This window comes from Parambassis ranga, chromosome 22 (genome assembly GCF_900634625.1).
Source record: "Parambassis ranga chromosome 22, fParRan2.1, whole genome shotgun sequence".
Lineage (NCBI taxonomy): Eukaryota > Metazoa > Chordata > Actinopteri > Ambassidae > Parambassis > Parambassis ranga.
The window spans coordinates 7,905,778-7,925,999 of record NC_041042.1 but is presented as its reverse complement, the minus strand read 5'-3'; the positions used below and the strand labels follow the sequence as shown (position 1 = coordinate 7,925,999).

The window sequence follows — 20,222 nt, the reverse complement described above, 5'->3', positions numbered from 1 at the left end:
TCACCCTGCTGCCTCATAAGGTATCCTCATCCATCAGTGTGTCCCATCCAGGCTCAACACAGTCAGGGCAACTGCTTTGTGTAATCATGCCTAAGTGGAAAAACAGCAGCTCTCTGTTAATCACAATACAACAGCCAGCAACCACCTCCTGCCAGGCCTCTGACAGGTCTCCAGTTACCCCTAAAGCCACCTTAGATAACCCCAGCAGTTACACAGTATTAGTTAACTCTTTCTGTGTTGATGAATGATGTCTGACCTAGAGACCACTCAACTGCACAGCGGATTTCAACAAAATATTTTTAATAGATATATAAACATTTTTTTTACACATCACAGCTCAATGGAAACAAAACACATGCTGTCACACATGTTAAGAATGAAGGCATAGGGGCGACCTGCTGTGTGAGGGACCTCGGACTCTTCATCAGAGTCCAGCTCGTGGTTTTTGTCTATATGGTCATCCCTCATTTTCTTTCACTCTCTCCTAGCCAGTAAAGCAGATATACATCAAAAAATTATTGTAAAAAATAAGAATGAAGGTGCAAGTTTTGATGGATATTAAATTCTCCTTATATACAGTTGCACAGTATCTGAGTACAAAAGGAAACAGTATGAGGCTTAAATAAGGACTGGTCATCGATGGACCAAATTCAGGTTGGGCTTTCAAGCAGATTTACAAACTACAGAAACTCTGTAGCAGGAATTTCAGGATTTATATAACATCTTACATAATGAACAGTACCGATTTCATCTATTCAGAGAATGAAGGATCAGATTGAGGCCTTTTAGCATGCTATAGATGGAGAAGGGGTCAGTTCCATGTAGTATTTTACATGTTGTCAACACTAGGTGGCACTGTCAATCAATCCACTGCAGCAGGCAAGGCAACACATGACAGTAAACCTAAAATTATTTTTTTTGGGATCAAAAGTTACAACTTTTGAGGATATAGATGGTCTGACCATCGGTCATGATTTGTACATATCTGTAACTGCACATGGCTGATTTATTTTTTTCAGCCATCATCTTTATCATAAACACTCTTTGTCAAATTAAGGGAAGGTATGAGAAAATAACATCATATATATTTACAATAAATCGGACACTGAATTGTAAATTCTGATCTTTATGGCACCCATATTGTGTTTGTATGAGATATATATATATATCTATATATATATATCTATATATATATTCTTTTCATGTGACCAGTAGTCCTGCATAGCCTCTACTTGCAAAAACCCTTCTAACACTTGCACAGTCTTAAACAAAGGCAACACAGACAGGCACCTGACCTTACAGTGTTTACAGTGTGCTATGCAAGGGGTCAGTCTGTCTGTGTCCTGTCTTTGCTACCCTCCCCCCATCGTCTCCTATAGCTTCTGTTATTTGGTTAGTAATACAAAAATAGTGTTCAGTAATCAGTGTTGTTTACTCTCTATCAGGAGATTTACAGCACACTTATTTATCTCTCATTACTAAGAAACTGTTACGGGACTTCTGTCACCGCTCTTGCATGTCATTAAGAAATTTTAATTTGTGTTTTTTAATTGGAAGTCTGCTCACTTGTAATTAGGTTAGCCGGGGAGCTAAATGGGGACAGTAACTTTAAATCCCTAGAGGTTAGTTTGGACATCTTGCGCTCTCTCTGTGACATGCAGGAATACCAACAGCTCATCAGACTGAACACATCACATCATTTACGAGCTCCTTAATGGAGATGGAGTACATGCTGATAAAAACTGACACACAGTTACACCTCAGCTCTTTTTCTTTATACCTTTGTGTTTTTCTTGTAATGAGTCTTTTATGTGGATAACAGATCCACATGCCTGTGGGCAAGGATGACATGTAAATCCAGTTGGCACTGGTTTGTTAAAGAGAGACAGTTTTTTTGTAAATCAGTGATGTCAACAGTGCTGAAAGTCTAAAATCAGCTTTAATAGTGGTTATACTCTCAGTGGATAGCAGGCTGTGTGCATTAGTTCATGTCGATGGTGTTGAAGACCCACTCTGTGAACTTCTTGAGTTTGGCTGAGGCGCTGTAGGACTCCTCAAGGAGGCGCTGGTTGTCCTCTCTTAGACCCTGGATTTGAACCTGTAGCGATGCCTTGGCATCTTTCTCCTGATGGTGACACAGGTGTTAGCGGTTTGATCAGAGGTTTGAGGTTCCTACTTGACATTGTTTTGGTTTAAGATTGCTTGTGCACCTCAGCCAGCTGTTCTAACTCACCTTCTTCAGGTCCTCCTGTAGCACCTTCACCATGGACTCCAGCTGGCTAACCTTCCCCAGTAAGTAGGCTGGAGTCTCTCTGTAAAAAGGGACAAACGTTTCTTTGGCCAATCCTGAAGGTCAACCAAACACTATAGCCACTAATTGTACAGATTAATGTGCAGTCAGCCAGAGAGCAGGTGGTATCGGCTGCAGTGGTGTGTGTTTGCAATGAAATGCAGGGCCTTTCATGGCACCGAGCTGAAAACCAGTGGAGTTAAGCAAACATTGGTCCATGGCCATGACCTAGGGCCACTTACCCAGGCGAGGGCTGTCTCAGTGGAGCCGCCTGAGGCTCAGCCTGCTGGGGGCTGGTGGCCACTGCTGCTACTGCTGCTACTGCTGCTGTGTCCTCAGCCATGGAGCTCTCCTCTTGGGCTGCCAGGAAAACTAGCCTCTGCTCTGAAAAAAAAAACATTCAAATGACATGTTATTAGACATGGAGAAAGGACAAAGTCAGGGCAACAGTGCCCTCCTCTGGTGACAATAAAAATGACAACGGGGCTCCTTTGCTCCACCTTGCACCAAAATGTAACAATTAACATTCACTTCTAATGATTTTGAGGAGAAAATGAAAACACGGCATGTGCCTACCCTCAAAGGCCTTGGCGGCGTCAACCAGGTGGGCCCAGTCCAGAGGGCCATCTGCTCCAGTGTCAGGCAGGGGCATGAGGACAGGGTCCTGCAGCTGCTGCCGCTTCCTCTCTTGTTCTTGTTCTGAGCTCTCTGGAGCTGACAGGTCTCCTGGGAAGAGGACACAGCAGAGTAAAACACACTGGACAGCATGTGTGTCAGCTCTCTCATTGCAGGGATTAGGATATTTCACAGCCAAGAGTAATGCCACTGAACACATTAAACTGTGTGTAATTGCATTTTGTTTGCTTTTTGAATCTTTACCATAATACACACGATGTGTACTGAATCTAAACAGTCCTGTCGTGCTGCTTGCTTCACGGGACAACACACATAATACAGCACAACTATGAAATGTAAAGATTTACCCAGGGATTTGTGTGACGCTCGTCGGCTTGATCCGTGACGGGTGATGGGCGAGCGAGGCATGGTGGAGCAGGTGAAGAGAAGGTCAGTGGGCGTGTCACGCTGTCCACTGGAGGACGCCTCCCTCTGCCCGCTATAGATACTCTCATCAGACAGCGTCCTCTGAAGGGAGCGACGACTAGGCAGCGGGCCCGGAAACAACGGCTTCACACAGACATGGAAACAGATGAGAATTGACACATCTCAGGTACAAGGGGACAAACTGTATCAAATGCTTCTGAAGCAGGATAATTTAAAATATTAAATACATATTGATTGAAAATTATTTCAGTATTTGAGCTGCTTATCCTTTTTTTCTATATTTCTAAACTTAAGTATAGAACCATTTTTATTTTGTTTCTATTTGTTTTTAGCAACAAAAGAAACATCAAGTTACTGATACCAGTATAAGCCACAATATTTCTCACTACCTTCTCTTCACTCGTAGTGGGTGGAGGGCTGTCAAGTGTGATGAGCTTCTTCAAGTCTTCTTCCAGGCTGGACTTGGCAGTGTGCCGCTGGGGCGACTGAGAGCCCCTCAGATTGGCCCTGAGCTGCGGCTGACCACCCAGCAGACCATCACTCTGATGCCGTCTGTAGACAAAGGCAAAATCCAGTTCAGACACAGACTACCTATACTCAAATAGCACACCTTAAACAGAAAAGGAGGAGGTAATGGAGGTGGCAGCCAGCTGTGACTGTTCTCTTATATTTCTACAAGACACTTTCATTTCCTCCTGGTTGAGTGTTAAACGTGTATTCAGCATTTACAAGAATTACACTCAAATTCAAAGACATGCTTAAATGTATAACAAAGCCAGGTGTGTTTAGTCATCCCTTTCTGAACCAAGAAAATAAGAAGTTCAATGGCTACACCACAGGGTGGTGCTGGTGGCCAGCGAAATTGGCTGTCTCTGGCAAATATGACATGAATACTAACAGCACTGTCAGCGGGATGCATTTCTACACTGATTACAATCTTTTCCCAACATGCAGCGCTACGTGAGACACTGTTTTAAACATTCACAGATGTTCAGTAAAAACTATCTTACTTGCGAGTGCTGCCAAAGTCCACAGAGTTGACAGTTCCCCCTGGTTTCCTCCAGCCAATTAGGTACTTTGAGGTTGCTCCTTGACGAGGGTAAAAGCTCTTGGCCTCTGGGGAAGTGGGCGAGGTGGCGGCAGCGGCCGCCTCGTTTTGTGGTGACATAGGCCTGCCGCCCTGCCCCATCGGACTCCCTGAGTGACCAGAACTGATTGCGCTGGAGACAGAAAGGCAGAGAATTCACAAGTACAGTATAGAACATCATGTCTGTGCATAAAAACATAAACATTTCAACTCTCAGAAACCTGCTCCTCCAGTATCCTTAACCTTCTGTGTAGTCAGAATTAACTGATGAATTCATAAACAGAAAATAGGACATAGCATCACCACACTTTATTTCGAGCCTCTTTAGATAACATCCTTTATTTCTAAATCTGCCTCTGCCTATGTGTGTGCACATACTATAAAACAAAACAGCCCATGTACAGGTCTGCTGGAGCTGAGTTATTTCTGGCTGAGTGAAGAAGAGAGAGAGGAAAGCTTTAGTTGATTCAAAGGAAGTGGGATTTAGAATAGGGGGAACAGTGCTGAGCTCACAGTCTGCATTTCTAGCAACTTCAAGCACTTCTTTTCTATCACGGATACCAGGAGACGGAGATACATAGGAATGCAAAACCACACACACACACACTCAGATATTTCATTCTTCCCCTCTCTCCCTTTGTTAATGCCAAACCGCATTGCTTTGGACTTTTCCATCTGGGGCGGCACAGGATATATATGGACTACAATGAATCACTGTCTGTTTAATGAAACATTGATGCAAGGGCACCAAATTCCTCAGCTGCCTACACAGCTGACTGCAACAGAACAGCAACACACCTGGAGTGGGAGGCAGCGTCACTCAGGCTGTAAGAGGCGCTATCGGGACCTAGCGGGAAGGCTGATGGGCTCTTCGCTGGAATCTCGCTGCCTCCAGCGGTGACAAGAGAGTCTGGTGGCGGAGGTGACGCATCGGTGGCCCTCTGGCTGCCTGCTGTGTCATCCTGCCATTGGATTTTGTCTTTGGCCCTGAAGGCACCGGTGGAGGAAGATGTGCTGCTTTGGGTGGCAGTGAAGGAGGTGGCATCTATGCCGCTGTCAGCAGAGGTGCCCTGAAGGTAGCCATTAAGCTCCAGTTCACTCCGCACCCCTGAACGAGAGCCAACTTCGTACCACTTCTCGTCACTGTGCGCAGAGCTGGAGGCATTGCTTGACAGTGTGTTGCTACTCGACTGACTAGATGAATATGGAGCATCTACCTATTGACAGATGAAAATTGTTCTTGGTCATTACAGTGATTTAAAATTACATACAGTGGTTGCTGATTGCTGCTTACCTTTGTGTTCTTGTTAGGAGACATATGGCTGCTCTGCTCTGAGGGCGGGAGTCTGGGAATCACCACCTTGGAAACCACAGTGTCTACAGGAAACCCAAGATAATAAGACATGTAAAAAAAAAGTTTTAGATAGGTGGATGAGTGGTCAGTGCCCAATAACACTGACACTGTGTTGTACCTGAGCTGGGTTTGTCCCCCAATCTACTTGTTGCGTCACCCTCCACAGGTCTGGACCATCCAACACCAGCACCAGAGCCAACTTTAATCCCATTCTCACCTGCAACCTGCCGTGCAGATGATACAGGGGACTGGCAGTTGTTATTAAACCTGTAAGGGACAAAAGGGATGTGATCAATTTACCAATGTCACATGAAATGCCATCAGTGGGTGGAAGGAGAATTTACCCATCAGGCATAGACTTCTGCCTCCAGTGGCTGGAGCTCATAGTGTCTGTGTAAGAGAGACTGGAAGGGGAGTTTGTGCTGTGCAGAGTGCGACCCATCACGATGGAGCAGGCAAGAGCATAGTTGTCATTCCCCGGGGAGTATCTGTGAGGAGACATATGGATGTAATTAAAGACATATGCTGCAACCAGACAGATGTGAGTTCAGTGTGTAGGCAAGTCATCATAACAGCTTTATCATTTTTCTGTCACCTTTTCGGGTTAAGAGGTCGACCGTCACTGGACACACTGCGGGGAATTGCAGCAGAGTTAGTGAAGTCCGAGGGCGGGGCCTTGATCAGGGTTCCCCCTGTGCCAGCAGCTCGTGTTTGAGGGCTGGATGAGGTGCGCGGCCACTTGCTGTTGTTGTTGGTGGGGCGGAAAGGGAACTTTAACTCATAGGGCATGCCTTCCTTGTGGTTCTTGTAGTCCACAAGTGGCATGTGGTAAATTTCTGAGCAGCCTCTGTTGAATGAAACATTCACAGTCAGACTTCCTCAAAAAGACACAAAGCACTCCAACTTTCTTTGACACCTCTACCTGCGTGGGGTGGAGTCCTCGTGCGGAGGTATGATGACCACCTTGACAGTGACTGAGGTTCTGAGCAGGTCAATCATCTGCTCGTGAGACAGTGAAGCCACCGACACCTTGCAAATCTCCACTAATCGGCTGCCTTGTCTGAGCCCAGCCTGCCAGGCGTAGCCATAGGGCTCCACCTCTGCTACAATGCCCTCAAAGTTCACATGAAAGCCAAGCTGGCCAAGGGCATTACGGCGCAGTGTCATCTCTGTGGTCTGACTGCCCTTGGTCAACAGCTAGAGGACAGACAGAGAGTAGAACAATGTAATCATACAATTGAACCTGTAGGAAGTTAAATAAGTGGTATGTAGTAGGACCTGAATTCCAGTTACCTCATGTCAGTCATGACACCCACAAAAAAGAAAAAAGTAAGACAGCCACGTGCCAGTACTAGTAGAGTGCATTTTTTCCTTGTTTACCATTAGCTAGAACTGCAGCGTTTGAGGAATGATTTAAATACCAAAAGCACAGCCTTACCTAGGTTGAAAACCTCAGTAATGATATCATATAATCAAATTACTATGTATTATGCTTTGCACAACTTATAATCACAGAGGCAACACAACAGCTGTGGCTTTCTAGTGGCTGTATAATTTCAGGCTACGCCCTTATGTTGCTATAATAACATCAACAATACTTAGTTCTTATTTTTTTTCATGCTACTGTAGTCAGGGAAGTGAGCAAACCGAAAAACATGTCTCTGCGCTCTTTATAATAGGACTGGAAATCACAGAAAGACTTCAGTAAGCACTTTTTGTAAGTACCTGTTCACAGACTCTGGAGTGCCCTGCATGTCTGTCAGCAGCAGATGTTATGTAAGCTAATGACATATTATTACAGACAGTAGTGATGCCCCACTGACCTCCAGTCTTTTGACAACTTCTCCAAAGTCTTCTGTGTTGTTATTGATGGAGCGCAGAGATACACTCTCACCACGCTCATAGTAGATCTTCATGGAGGCAGGGCTCCCTGTCGACCAACCAATTACATCTCGTGTGGCGCAGTTAAACACAACTGATTTGGCCTCTTGATCCAGTAGGATGATGAAGTCATTTGAAATGGCCAGCAGACACTCGCGTTCAGCACCAGCTACCTGGTCTTCAGCATGAACCTGCCAGGTTATAGCCCCTAGACTCCGCAGCTCGGCACCACTGTACGGACGCACCTTCTCTCGTCGTTTGTGTGCCAGAGAAATGAAGGGGAACTTCCCAGAAGGTTCTACTGGTGTACTTGTCACATGACGCTCTGCCAAATCCCGCAGATACTCCTGCCTTGTGCGCGTTGCCATGGCGCCAAACTTATCTGACTTGTGTGCTGCGTTCTCAGCGTTGATGACTTTGGCCAACAGGAAGTCCCTGAAGACAGTGGACTTAGGAAAGGTCACGCCCTTGGGGATTGGTGGGCCAAAGGAGGGAACGTCCTGGGAACGGGTGACGGCCACACTGCAGCAGAAAAAGAGAGGAAGGGTGTGAGGTCACTGATGTGATGTTAGACACTAGCAATACTCTAGTTAACAGACATTTGGACAATATACTGGAAAACAAGATTAAACACCTTAAAGCAATGTCAAATACAGAAGTGTAAGTATAAACAGGACAAATAGCATCTACTTTATGAATCAGGCGGCTTATATTTGCATGATGTCTCCTTCCTTCTCACTTGGGGAGATGTTGCATTGCAAGGACAAGCAGCACAAGTGTCTCCCCAGCAGTGGGGACATCTTTACAGTTCCCCCCTGAGGTATTGTTGCCTTTGACCTGTTTCACTTGTCAGTACAAAGGAGGGCGTTAAAATTCCTACAGGCAAAGCTCTCCTCCTGTTACCCTCTACTGCTCCTGTTCCATTCACACACAATGGCTGTCCTAGTGTTACATTACTTTAAATTAGTAAAAAGGTGTACTTAACACTGCCTCATATCTGCTGTTCATAAGCTCAATGTGCAGCAAGTGAGGTTTTAAAAATATCTAAATGATCTTTTAATGATGCTCAGCTTTCCGATTCCTAATGTATAGGAGCTATACAGAGGTCTTAAAAGAGTATTTACAATCATGTTGTGTACATGCATGTACATTAAATCCCACATGAATGTAAAAACCAAGAGGTGTCTCTGGATAAGCTGATGTGACAGTCCTGACAAGCCTCCATCCAGCCCATTAAATGCATAACATTGCCTGTAGCAGAGATGTTGCAAACCATGCCTGAATACACTCTGTATAAATACTATACATCCAATCGCAGATGACAAGCCAGCTCCCGGTGCTGACACCCTGCCACTCTATGCTAAATCATCATGGTATAGGAGATGTAGCTCTGTAGCTAAAGCTAGGCAGCAAAAACAGCCCACATTTCCCAAACAAAGATCTAGTTATGCAATCCCCAATGCTTGGCCCTGTGTGACTTTGAGGCAGCAGTTGAAAGCAGCAGATTAGCACCCTGCTGGCCCCAGGCCACTTACTCCTCTAATGCTCTGGTCTGGCTCAATATGACCTGAGCATAATCCAAATCTCAGCAGCAGGCAACAACAGGCTATTAATAACTAGATGACTCAACAAATCACAACATACTCTTTAATAATAAAGATTAGACAAGACATTGCATTGCTGATGTGGTGTTACACAAACTTAGTCATATGAGAGGAGGGCACACAATCTCTTTGTGGGAACTAGGAAGTAGTGATCAGCTGAAATCCATAAAGCTATGTTTCAAGTATGTGTAAATCACTGCCTGAGCCAATGCATGGTTTTAACCAAAACATCTGTGACATAATCATCCACATCTTACCTCCTGTCCTCGCCCAACAGCAACCATGCGCTTCAGATTATAGCTGCAGAATATCCAGAATCCGTGATACAATCAACGCAAGGCGACAAATCGATTAGCTGCGCTGAAGCTAACTCGGTCCTCTCCTCTAGCTACAATATGACACTCAGGAAACACCATTCAGTATGATGTAGCAAATTCTTATAACAGAGTTCTCTTGTCCGAACGCAGAATTGTTCCAAACCATCGGGGAAAGGAATCCAGAAGTCCAAGACTTGTGACACACAGTCAAGAGTGAAGCCTTAACACATGGTGCTTGATCCACAGAATCCACACAAGTAGAAGCAAAATACTGAGAGTGTATGAGTATCTTTGGGTGGAGTAGCTGGATTGACCTTAAGTATTCTATGTCTTTTGCATCTCCATTTCATCCAGAAGTTAAAACCAGGAGAACTAGCATTCCAGCCTTGCTGTTTTCCAGAAAGATGACCCCTTTAGGCAAAACTGAACGGAGGTTTCCACCGGTCCCTGGGATGGAGTAGCTGGTAAGTAAAAAAACAGCAATCTGGCACAGAGAAGGCAACAAGAGGGGCTCAAAATAAATTAGCTCCAATGTGATGCTGAAAGACAGAAGGCTGGCCTGACACATCCGCTCCTGAGGTGGACTCTGTGAGCTCTGTGAGGAACACTGCTCTGAACAGTTCTCCCAACTCACATGCATGTTCGGGTGAAGAGAGCAATTCATGTGCATAGCGCTAACTCCTTCAGACCACTCCGACTCATGCTGCCCAAAGGCAAAGTGGCAGGGAGCGAGAGAAGAGGAGGAGGGAGGAGGAAGAACAAGAGGGGGGTATGAGTGTGTGAAGAGTGAACCTTTGAGTGAATTGGAGTGCATGTGTAACTGTGTGCAGAGTGTGTCCAAGCGAGCATGAGAAAGAGGTAAAAAAGGAGGCATGGGAGTAAGCGAATGAGAGGCAACTATGTGTGCATAATATCTGTGTGTTCGGAGCACACAAAGTGCATGTGCGGTGGGGTAGGAAAGAATTAGTGTGACTGTCAGAACTGCAGTTTCATCATCACAAAGGCAAGAAAAAGCCAGCAGAGGAGAAATCCTATCAACTCAGCAGCTACTGCTCGACTCATTTATACTTAACACTGACTGAAATAAACACAGACCACAGAGATAGGACAATGGTCGGGCGGCCGGCTTTTATGTTTGACCCATGCCTTCCAGTCAATGCTTTTGTCTTAATGCTACAACACTGCTACTAGCACTCTGAGAGTGGTGTGGAGCTTTTATGAGTCCTATAAAAAAGGCTTGTGTCCTGCTCAAATTTAGGAAGTGAAAACTATGTTTTTATCAAACATTGGCAGTGAGTTTGGTCAGTTTGGCCTACTTAAAACAGTAATGAGTCTACTGAATTGTTACATACATTAATATAAGCCTAACCTCAATGTCAGTGTCACTGTCAGACTCCAAATTGAGGCTGCAAGCTAGAATTGCTTTCGAGGTTTTGATGGACTGTGTGTCCTGGGTTGCTATGGTTGTTATGTTAAGGTAACATCTCAAAAAATAAGACTATTAAGTTCTAATTAGACTTACCACAGAGCACAGAAAAAAAGGACCTGCTGTTAGAACACTAAGACCCACCTGTAGCATGTGTTGTCGGAGCAGGGGTCGTGCACCCGTACGATGATGAAGACATGCTGAAAGTGAGAGCGAATCGCCTTGGGGGTAAAGGGGTGAGCTCCTGGCTCCTGGAACACGATGGTCACTATGTCGTTCCCGATGTGGCGCTTCCTCAGCAGCTGAAAAACAACAAAGTTTATTTAGACAAGCATTTGGTACATTCCATTTAATGATTACACTTCAAAACAATAACAGTTCTTAGAATGAAAAGCTGGATGGAATCTTATTGAGTAAGATGTCATTTCATACATTCCTCTAAATAATACTTTCTTTCACATCTGTATCCAAACAAAAGACTTCAATTTCCTGACACATCGCAAACAAAAGCCAAAACACAAAAGCCGTGCTCTCCATTTTTACCTGTTGTTTGTTGTTGGGTGTGTAGGGCAGCAAGGTTGACACATGGAACATGATCTCATAGTCCTTGTATGAAGTGTACAAGGAGTGAGTGCCAGTGGAATCCGCTGCAGGAAAGATAGCAAAACAGTGTTGAGAGTCATTGTACAATTACTGCCATTCATCTCTCTTACATGTGCATTTAGTGTCCTCAGAGTGTTCTGTGAAAGACAGGATGCAATTTCAGCATAGCCCAAACAACTAGACAAAAGGCGAGCTGTGGGTCAATGTCAGCCTGTCAAAACGAAAGCTTATACAGACGACAATTAATTGTTTTACTCATGTAACCTGTGAGTGGATTTCTTTATTGACATTCAGGTCAGTACAACAGGATAAGTGTCTAAATAGTCTGGAGAAGCAGACAAAAAGGTAGCTTCATTCATTTTATTGGCAGCTGTGTGTTGATTCTAGCTGTGCCCAAGTCTAAAAACTTTGGATGCAGTTACACTACATCCATGACCGGGCTAACCTGTTGTTTCACTCAGTAGCAGCAATGAAAACAACATAAAAGACATGCTGGAGAGACTAAAGAGAAAGTGAAAGCTGGACAGAGAGTATTGGGTTTGATGAAAGGGAATAAAAGGGGCAAAGTGCACTAACTATAAAGTTTAAGTATTAAGTGGGAGAAAACAATTAGCAATTTAGGTCAGGTACAAGTTAGGCATTAGGTTATATATTAAGTCACCTACAGATGTAGGCCTAGGTAATGTATGATTAAATCTAGACTCTGTGAGTGTGTGTGTCATCAGTGTGTATTTGGGAGTTGTTACTTTTGGTGTCCAGCTGGGCTCTGTACTTGGTGAAGCCCTTGAGGCGGACCTTCTCCCCCAGCAGTTGGAGGAACTCTTCCAGGGCGGGACCGGCCATTTCGTTGTTGTACATTTCCTCTTCTGTGCTCTGCCCTGCTCTGCAGTACATCACCCCCACCTTCACCTGAAAGCTCAGCTGAGGATCAGCAGGAGACAAGAGCAGAAACAGTGTTTCTTTTGAAAGAAGTCGAATAGCTTGCAGGAAGAATATAAATTCCTTTTCTGCATAAAGGCACACAGTTGTGAACCTTGTGTGAGGATATGATCATGTGTCATCATCATACCCCCTGTTCATCCAGTTTCATCAGCTGCTCTGTTACTTTGGGTGTGTTGAGGGCCAGTCTGAGGCAGGACAGATCCAGCTCAGGCAGAAGGTACTCCAGTACCTCTTTAACTGGCAGGCCGCGGGTTGTGCCGTGCTTGGAGGTGGAAGGCACTGCGTCCTCCAGCACAGAGCCTCGGAGTGTTATCAACTGGAGAGACGGAGGCAAAAAAGAAGAGGAGATTGCAGTGAGAAGAGAAGGAATGCACCTCAGGAATCCTTGAAGTGTGCTTTGAACTTGCTTTTGGAGATGGAACACACTGATAGCAAAACATGCCTGCCCTCACACATGGAAAAACAACACTAGTGGTGGTGGTTCTTACAGCAATACCGGCCTCTTATTTCACTCTTAAGAGAAGTTGACATATAACAACAAGACAATTATGACTCAAAGCTTTGGGTAACTCGAAAGTGGAATTGAGGAAGAAGAGGTGGGAGGGCTTGTCCAAGCATTCTGTGGACACAATAGTTTGAATTGTGCTGTGCTCTGGGACTGAACTCAATCACTCCGCCTATCATAAGCAGCTGGAACAGACAGAGACCTTTTCTCTACTGCAGGCTTGAGACATGTATTTACAATGGACTTGTGTTCCCCATGTTTGGAAGGTGGGATGGGAGGGGCAGGGTCGCTTAAGAACGTCAGTGTGAGGTGTGGAGGTTTAATCACATGCACCTGTCCTGCTTTAATCCACAACAAACAGCCTCTGGCAGATGCCTTTCCCCTTTGTCTGGGAATGCATGTCCAAATAATAAATCCCATAACCCAAAATTTAAAACCTAATATTCCAAGCAAAACACAGAGGAAAGGGGCAGAGGCAGGCAACACTGCATCGAAATATGACTGATATGTCTTTTTTTTTTTACTGAAACGGAGAACTAAAGTGGTTTTGGTTTGTTGACAGGCCTTGGAAGCTAGAGGATGAGTCTACTTCCTGAAGTTTCTTCACACATTGCTGATATTGGGAGACAGCTGAATAGCCCAAGGGTTGGTTGCATAATAAGAAGCAAAGACTGAGGATGGTTTTACCTTGAACTGGTCTTCCTAGTGCACCAGTAGTCTAGTAGTGACTGTGCTATACAAACTATTGCACAAATAAACAGGGGGAAAAAAAATAAAACACTTTTCCTAGAGTGAATAACAATGAAACAATAACAAAGTGCACTGTTTGTTTTTAATACAAACACTAGTTTGCATACTAATATGGATGAGGCCATATTACGAGAAGTGATGTAGACAGATCAAACATGTAAAAAACATGAGTAAACAGAGTCTGTGTCTGACCTCGCTGGTTCTAAAGATGAGGCGGTAGTTATACTGCTGGCTATGCTCCTTGTCATCCTCCAGCTTCTCTCTGCGCAAGCTCACTGCCACCGGACCCAACGTCTCATCCATCCCAAAGTAGTTCCAGTGGTCTGAGGTAGAAGGGATAATACAATTAAAAAACATCCGTTCACAGATTATACAACTGACATTAAGGTTTAAAAGTCAAACACAAATGCTGATGGAATTCAACCCATCTTACCTCTAAGGTAGAAGAACTTTCTGTAGTAGTAGGCCCCAAGGTCTACGTGCTCCACAATGTATTGTTTGCCCTTTTCGCTGAGTGTGCTTGGGCCTTCCTTTGGTCCCTCAAGAACTGCCACTCCGGCATTGGTGCAGTGTGTGCTCACAGATGTTTCATACAAGTTACTCTCCCCAGTCAGAGTCCCTGAGCTGCAGTTACCTGCACCACCACCGCCGAGCCCCTGATACCCACCGCCTGCTCCCAAACGGCGCCTCCCATTGCCATCAGCACCGATCTCATTGCGGAAGCAAGGGCAGCTCAGCAGCATTTCATTGCTCTGCTCCTCTCCTGCTTCCAGGCTAGGACTGTCCCTAGAACTAAGCTCTTCCTGACTGCCACTAGGGGAGCTATAAGGCAGGCTGTGGGTGGATGACACAGTGGAGGTAGCAGAGGCTACAGCAGCAGCAGATGCCCCTGTGGTGGTGTTTTTCCTCTTGCCTGCAGTCTGCCGCAACTGAATAATTTCGTTGAGGTCAAAGAGTATGCTCTGCACATCATAGTGAGCAAAGCCTTTCTGACACAACCAGGGCTTGAGAGGGGAGCCAGTCTCCTCTGTCCGGCTGTCCTCTACATCAGATCCTGCCCGTGGAGAATCCGACTCACCTCGGACACTCCGAAGTTTACGGAATATAGACTCCCCACCAGTCTCAGACTTTGTGCGTCTCTTTGGAGGCTTATCTCTGTCCTTTGCTTTGGGAGGCAGGCCATCTGTGGCATCCTCCTGAAGGTTAATTATGGCCTGCTTGGGCCCAACATTCAGCATGTCCTCCAGTTTATCGGGAGCCGGGCTACGCTGGTCAACTTTGTCCCCTTGGTAGCCCTTCAACATTTCAAAGAAGCTCTCCCCAGACAACCCATGCTGATCTATGGAGGAGGTGCTACCATATTCACGATGGAGAGGTGACCCTTTGACTCCTGATGACGGACCCCAGTCCTCTCCGCTGTCTCCACTGCCTTCCATCTCACTAATAGTCATGTCACTATTGCTGCGCTGACGAATGCGTCTCTGTCGTGGGTTTCTATGAGCAGGACCTCTGTAGTCTCCTGGGGCCAAGTAACGGGTGTCAGGGCTGTAATTGTTAGCCTGAGTCTGGGTCCGACTCTTTAAAGTATTGTGGATGTTACGCAGCATTGATGAATCCTGAGGGCTCATAATAGAGCCTAACTTTATGTGACTTTTTCCAGCAGGGGGGACGCCAGAGTCAGTCTCTGCAGATAAATGCCACAGAGGCCCTGTAATGTCTTTCCTTGGGGGCCAGTCGGCCACCCGAGCCCGTACACCCATTTTAGGCACTCCTGTGCTCACAGTGGGATGGACATTGTCAATGCGTGTTGGCACAGCCCCCCCATTTACCATGCGGAGGTGGCGGGTGTAAAACTCATCAGTGGCGGGGACGGAACCCCCAACAGTGCGCTCCATGGGTGGGCGCTTCAGGCTGGTCATGACACCAGTGCCAAAGGCTAAAGGCACTTAGCAGGTGGACATGGCTGCCTCTGAGATGGGATGCTGCCCTCTGACTTCATGAGCCAATTGATTGTCTCGATAAGCAAGTAAAAAAAGGGCAAGTCCACCTCTTCAGCTCCTAAGCCTGCATGCCTGCTGCCTCCTCAATGATGGAACCACATTTTTTTTTTTTACTCCAAACAGACAACCCTGAAAAGAACAGAGAAATCATATCAGTTAAGATTCTTCAACCTAATGTTTCCAAAGATAGAGAGATAAATGTGGGCCATTCTGTCTCTAGAACATAATTCTAATGGGCTTTTTATGAGCCTGTAAAAAATCACTCACACATTCAGTTTCAGATAAGGGAGCATACTTTCAAGCCCATTTCAGTATATGCACTGAGGTAAAACATGGAAACAGCTAGATTAAAAAACATTGAGTTAACAATGTCTGTCATTTTCCCCCCTCAGAATTAAAAGCCTTTTCCTGAATAACTTCATCCTAACTGTAGAAGACATCATTAACAATCTAACGAATCTAGTTTACATATGACTAAGAGAACAATCTTTTGTATCCATCAAAAAACTTCTCTTTCTTCAGCTGGCAGAGCACTAAGCCCTCTGCTGTCACCAACTCTTGGCTTGTGACTCCTGATGTCTCCTCTTGTGCCCCCTTTTGCAGCAAAACATTAGTGATCTGTATTGCTGAGTTGCAGTTGTCGAGATCAAAAATACCAAGCAGCACATCAAAAAGCAAAGGGAGCCCTTTCAAAGTCATCTGAAAAGTGGGTGATGATCCTCTGCCTGACAAATCGGGCCAATTTGGCAGTGAGACACTGGAGGAGATTAAGGCTTTGCTCTGGCTTGGCCCTGCCTGGCTGTGGCTGTGATCACATTAGCCACCAGCAAAGAGTGGACTGTGACTGGCCTGGAGCACCTTCACATTGCATCAAAATATCAGGAGCAGTTTCAGATAACATTCACCTTTACGTTAAAATAAAGAAGTAATTAAAGGTTTTTGATTCAAAGATATTCTGGAACCAGTGTATAGATTACCACAGAAGCAGAGAGATGGATCAAATGTTCACTCTGCTACACAATCCATTTGATGTTTGTTAAAAATCATTTTACAAGTCAGGCATAAAGTGCATGTAAAATCTCAAGGCTTTGCAGATAATTCAGTTTTAAGAAAACTAGCAAAGCATCCCAGTTAGCCTTACTTTAAAACACTGAAGAGTGTTTTCTGACAACAAATCTTTAAATCTGTATGTGAAGAGAACCCATCTGCTAGACCAATATTGCGCACAAACAAGCAGCATTTTATCTAAAATAAAAGGCATATTTAATGTTTTTTTTGACAGAAATAGTATTTAATGTGCATTTAGAATGTTTCCTTCATTTATCTTTTGCAATATTATATCAAATAAAACAAATTCAACCCAACACAGCCTAGTGTCACATTATGCAAACATTATGCTCATTTTAAAATCTCCAGCCAGAGAAAAAGAAAAAGTAAGATAAGGGAAAATGTCTACACTTTTATCTCTTACACAGAGAGGACTTCCTGCATTACACTCAGATAAATGGCACCTATTCTTTAGGGCATGATGTCTGGAGCATAAAAAAACTCACTCCTGACCCAGTAACTCTCTTTCTTTGACATGAATAAGAATGGAAATAGTCAGGGAACGTACACTGCAGGTCCGGTCCCAGAGTGTCGGACCTCATTCACTGATGAGCGTCCACTGGGACAGACAGAACACGTGCACACCCGCACACTTCCTCAAAAAACAGGCCTCTAAACTACTTGTTGATGTACACAGACAGGCTTGATGGTATTGTGCACTGAGTGTGTTTGTGTGACAGAGAGAGAACAAAAAATGAAAGATAATATAATGCAGTCTTCAGCCTCTTTCCACTTAAGCACTGTTTTGCACAAGACATGTCCGGACAGCCTGTTCACTAAATGAGGTTAACTTCATGTAATGGGGACTCTGACCTCCCAGCTGGTCCGTGAGACCTGTTGCGAGATGAGCAAAGGTACAGATGCACACAGAAGGGCTGGTGGTGAGACCCTGCTTCTATGAAGAGTCAGGATCTTGTGACAAACACACACACTACATGGAACTAGAAGACAGACAGCAGTCAGTCAGCAGGAAAGATGACTCACAGGATGAATCAGAAATTAGTCTTTTACTGAGTCATCAAGACACAGCTCAGGCTGCTAGACTTTTACAAAACCGGGGTCTGCTTGAGGGGAGTCCTGTCTGCTGAGCTGGCTTGGCTAGCTGTTGTGCCTGAGAGAAAGGACAACATGTTAGAGTTAAAAAAGAGTTTTCATCCTGTAACTCCAAACAGAGAGGGAATGAAGTTTCCCAGTACACTAGGCAAGTGTTTCCAAAGCCGAAACAAAGGAGCTGAAGGGTTGCCCTACAAGCTTGTAATTACGGCGTGCTTGAATGGGGCTAAGGGGCTGTTTGCCTGACACCATTGGCTTTCAAACAGGCACCCTACCATTTAGTCCACTGGCTCTCCCTGTCTCCTAATCTTTCCCCGCTCTGAGGGCTGACTGGGCTGTTGGGCAGCAGGCACAAAGGTCCCTCTGTCCTGGCTTGGGCAACACTGGAGCCCCATTCCAACACAGTGAAGTCTTTGAAAATTGCCTGGCACGGGTACTTCACTATGGCCGTGTGTATAAAGCCTGCCAGGAAAACCCGAAGAATAAAACGCAGGCAGAGTTGGAGAGATAGAGATTGGGTAAAGACTGAACCAGAATTTGGAAACAAGGCAGACAGAGTCATCAAAGAAAGCGGAGGATGTGTTTGTTATGATGTTTCACCTCCAGAGAAAAACAATGAGCTGTGTTTTAGCTTCTCTGCATATTACCTGGTGGATGACTGAGAGTTAGAAAACTATTTCTGGGGAAGATGTATACATGATAAAGCAAGAGCAAAAAACACTAGAGCCAGACTGCACTTCAAGCAAAAATGCTGCCACAAATTAGCACATTTGGACACAATCTTATACACCAGTCAGCCTTAAAGGAGGCATTTTGCAATTACAGTAAACTGCTCAACAACATTTCCTGTCATGTGGGGAGTGTTCAGGATTGTTGGGGTAAACTGAGGTACCACGGCTGCTCATAAGCACAGCAGATGCACAGGAAGTAACAAAGTGTCTGTGCTCGTCCCTTCACTCTTCATTAGCCTCACTCATTTAGCCACCATTTCTGTCTGCTTCCTCTTCCCGTTCACATATATGGCTGAGAACCCAGCACAAACCTGCCCGTCTAATTGAGTAAACTTGAGAACCTGACACCTTCAGGGGAAAACAGGCAGACCTGCTGGCAGACAAACGATACTAGCATCATCCAGCCGCGAGCTAAGATCCTGGAATTTCACCAATTTCAGTGGAGGAAGTGATGAACGTCTGTGTGAGGGGGGGATGAGAAGTAGGACGTGTTCAGGCAGATACTGAAGAAGAGAATTGCAACATTGACTGTCCAAGTGGTAGTCTGTTATAAAACACTTTTTTAAAGAGCTCGTCTTTACCCTTGCAGGCAACTTAAACAGAGGTACTTGGGTTCTAAGACTGCATCTCTGGGTGAAGATGAGAACTGGACGGATGACCTTAAATGTTCCACGTGTAGTTGGAGAACTTCAATAACTGGTGGCAGTGCATTCATCATTACCATTGTTCTGTGATGTGCTGCTACTGCCGCTGCCGCTCTGCCCTAACTCTGGGCCCCTCGCTATCACTGCAGCACAGTTCAGTGAGTAATGGGCATAGCTAACCACTGGCAAAGTGAATCTCACTCACAGCTTTACACAAGAAGACAGGTCTGGAGGAATGCCAGAATATATTCATTGCCATTATCTTCAGCAGGGTGTCCTCGACCCTTTCTCTCTTCTTATCCAGAAAACACTCTACCAGGTTTTCACGTGGGAGAGACAGCAGAACAAATAGATACTTGAAACACTTGACATAGCTTATGGTTAACGATAGTAAACCCTTTCCTATTTCCAATTATCTGGGTGGGCCGCAAGTTTGACAATGAAGCCTTTTGTCCAACTCCTGGAGGGCCATTTACCTCTAAAAAAACGCTAATTGCACTGCTAACAGCTTAGGTGGTCTACTTATCCAGACTAAAAGAGAATTATCACATCCTCCATTCAAATTATTTTTAAAGACACATATATTTCATTGATTCAAAATAAGTCCTGCCAGACAGCACTATATTCTGTAGTTATTTCACAGCTTTATGCTCCATAAATACATTCATCTACACAGACTGAGCTTGGGTTGGTTTAGTGCCTCATATTGCTATAGATGACTTGTCTTTATTGAGGAGGTTTGGGTATAATCTTATAAGCTTTTAAAGGTTGGGGTTATAAAGAGCAACGAAGAAGAAGCAGTGTGCCGCTGCTTGAAGAGGAATGTAAAAAATTCTAATGAGGTGGCTGCCGAGCTGCAGCAGTTG

At 44.9% G+C, this 20,222-nt stretch overlaps 1 protein-coding gene across 3 annotated transcripts in view; it reads right to left on the bottom strand.

The window, feature by feature from the left end:
- Positions 1–337: 337 nt before the first annotated feature.
- Positions 338–20,222, bottom strand: part of LOC114427417 (signal-induced proliferation-associated 1-like protein 1) — a 29,228-nt gene continuing 9,343 nt past the window's right edge. Inside the window, exons 1-21 of one of the 3 annotated variants that reach the window (XM_028395473.1) lie at positions 17,437–17,457; positions 14,255–15,950; positions 14,014–14,144; positions 12,694–12,882; positions 12,371–12,545; positions 11,565–11,668; positions 11,166–11,323; positions 7,617–8,196; positions 6,716–6,990; positions 6,389–6,640; positions 6,138–6,281; positions 5,912–6,060; positions 5,734–5,816; positions 5,238–5,656; positions 4,363–4,572; positions 3,742–3,904; positions 3,274–3,475; positions 2,867–3,016; positions 2,533–2,674; positions 2,234–2,312; positions 1,982–2,125 (exon numbers count right to left, since the gene is read on the bottom strand). In XM_028395473.1, coding sequence (XP_028251274.1) covers positions 1,982–2,125; positions 2,234–2,312; positions 2,533–2,674; positions 2,867–3,016; positions 3,274–3,475; positions 3,742–3,904; positions 4,363–4,572; positions 5,238–5,656; positions 5,734–5,816; positions 5,912–6,060; positions 6,138–6,281; positions 6,389–6,640; positions 6,716–6,990; positions 7,617–8,196; positions 11,166–11,323; positions 11,565–11,668; positions 12,371–12,545; positions 12,694–12,882; positions 14,014–14,144; positions 14,255–15,740 — 5,235 coding nt within the window. In that variant the 5' untranslated portion in view covers positions 15,741–15,950; positions 17,437–17,457. Of the gene's footprint in view, positions 2,126–2,233; positions 2,313–2,532; positions 2,675–2,866; positions 3,017–3,273; positions 3,476–3,741; positions 3,905–4,362; positions 4,573–5,237; positions 5,657–5,733; positions 5,817–5,911; positions 6,061–6,137; positions 6,282–6,388; positions 6,641–6,715; positions 6,991–7,616; positions 8,197–11,165; positions 11,324–11,564; positions 11,669–12,370; positions 12,546–12,693; positions 12,883–14,013; positions 14,145–14,254; positions 15,951–17,436; positions 17,458–20,222 lie in introns of those variants that run through there. The other 2 variants (XM_028395474.1, XM_028395472.1) reach the window with 2 other exon arrangements.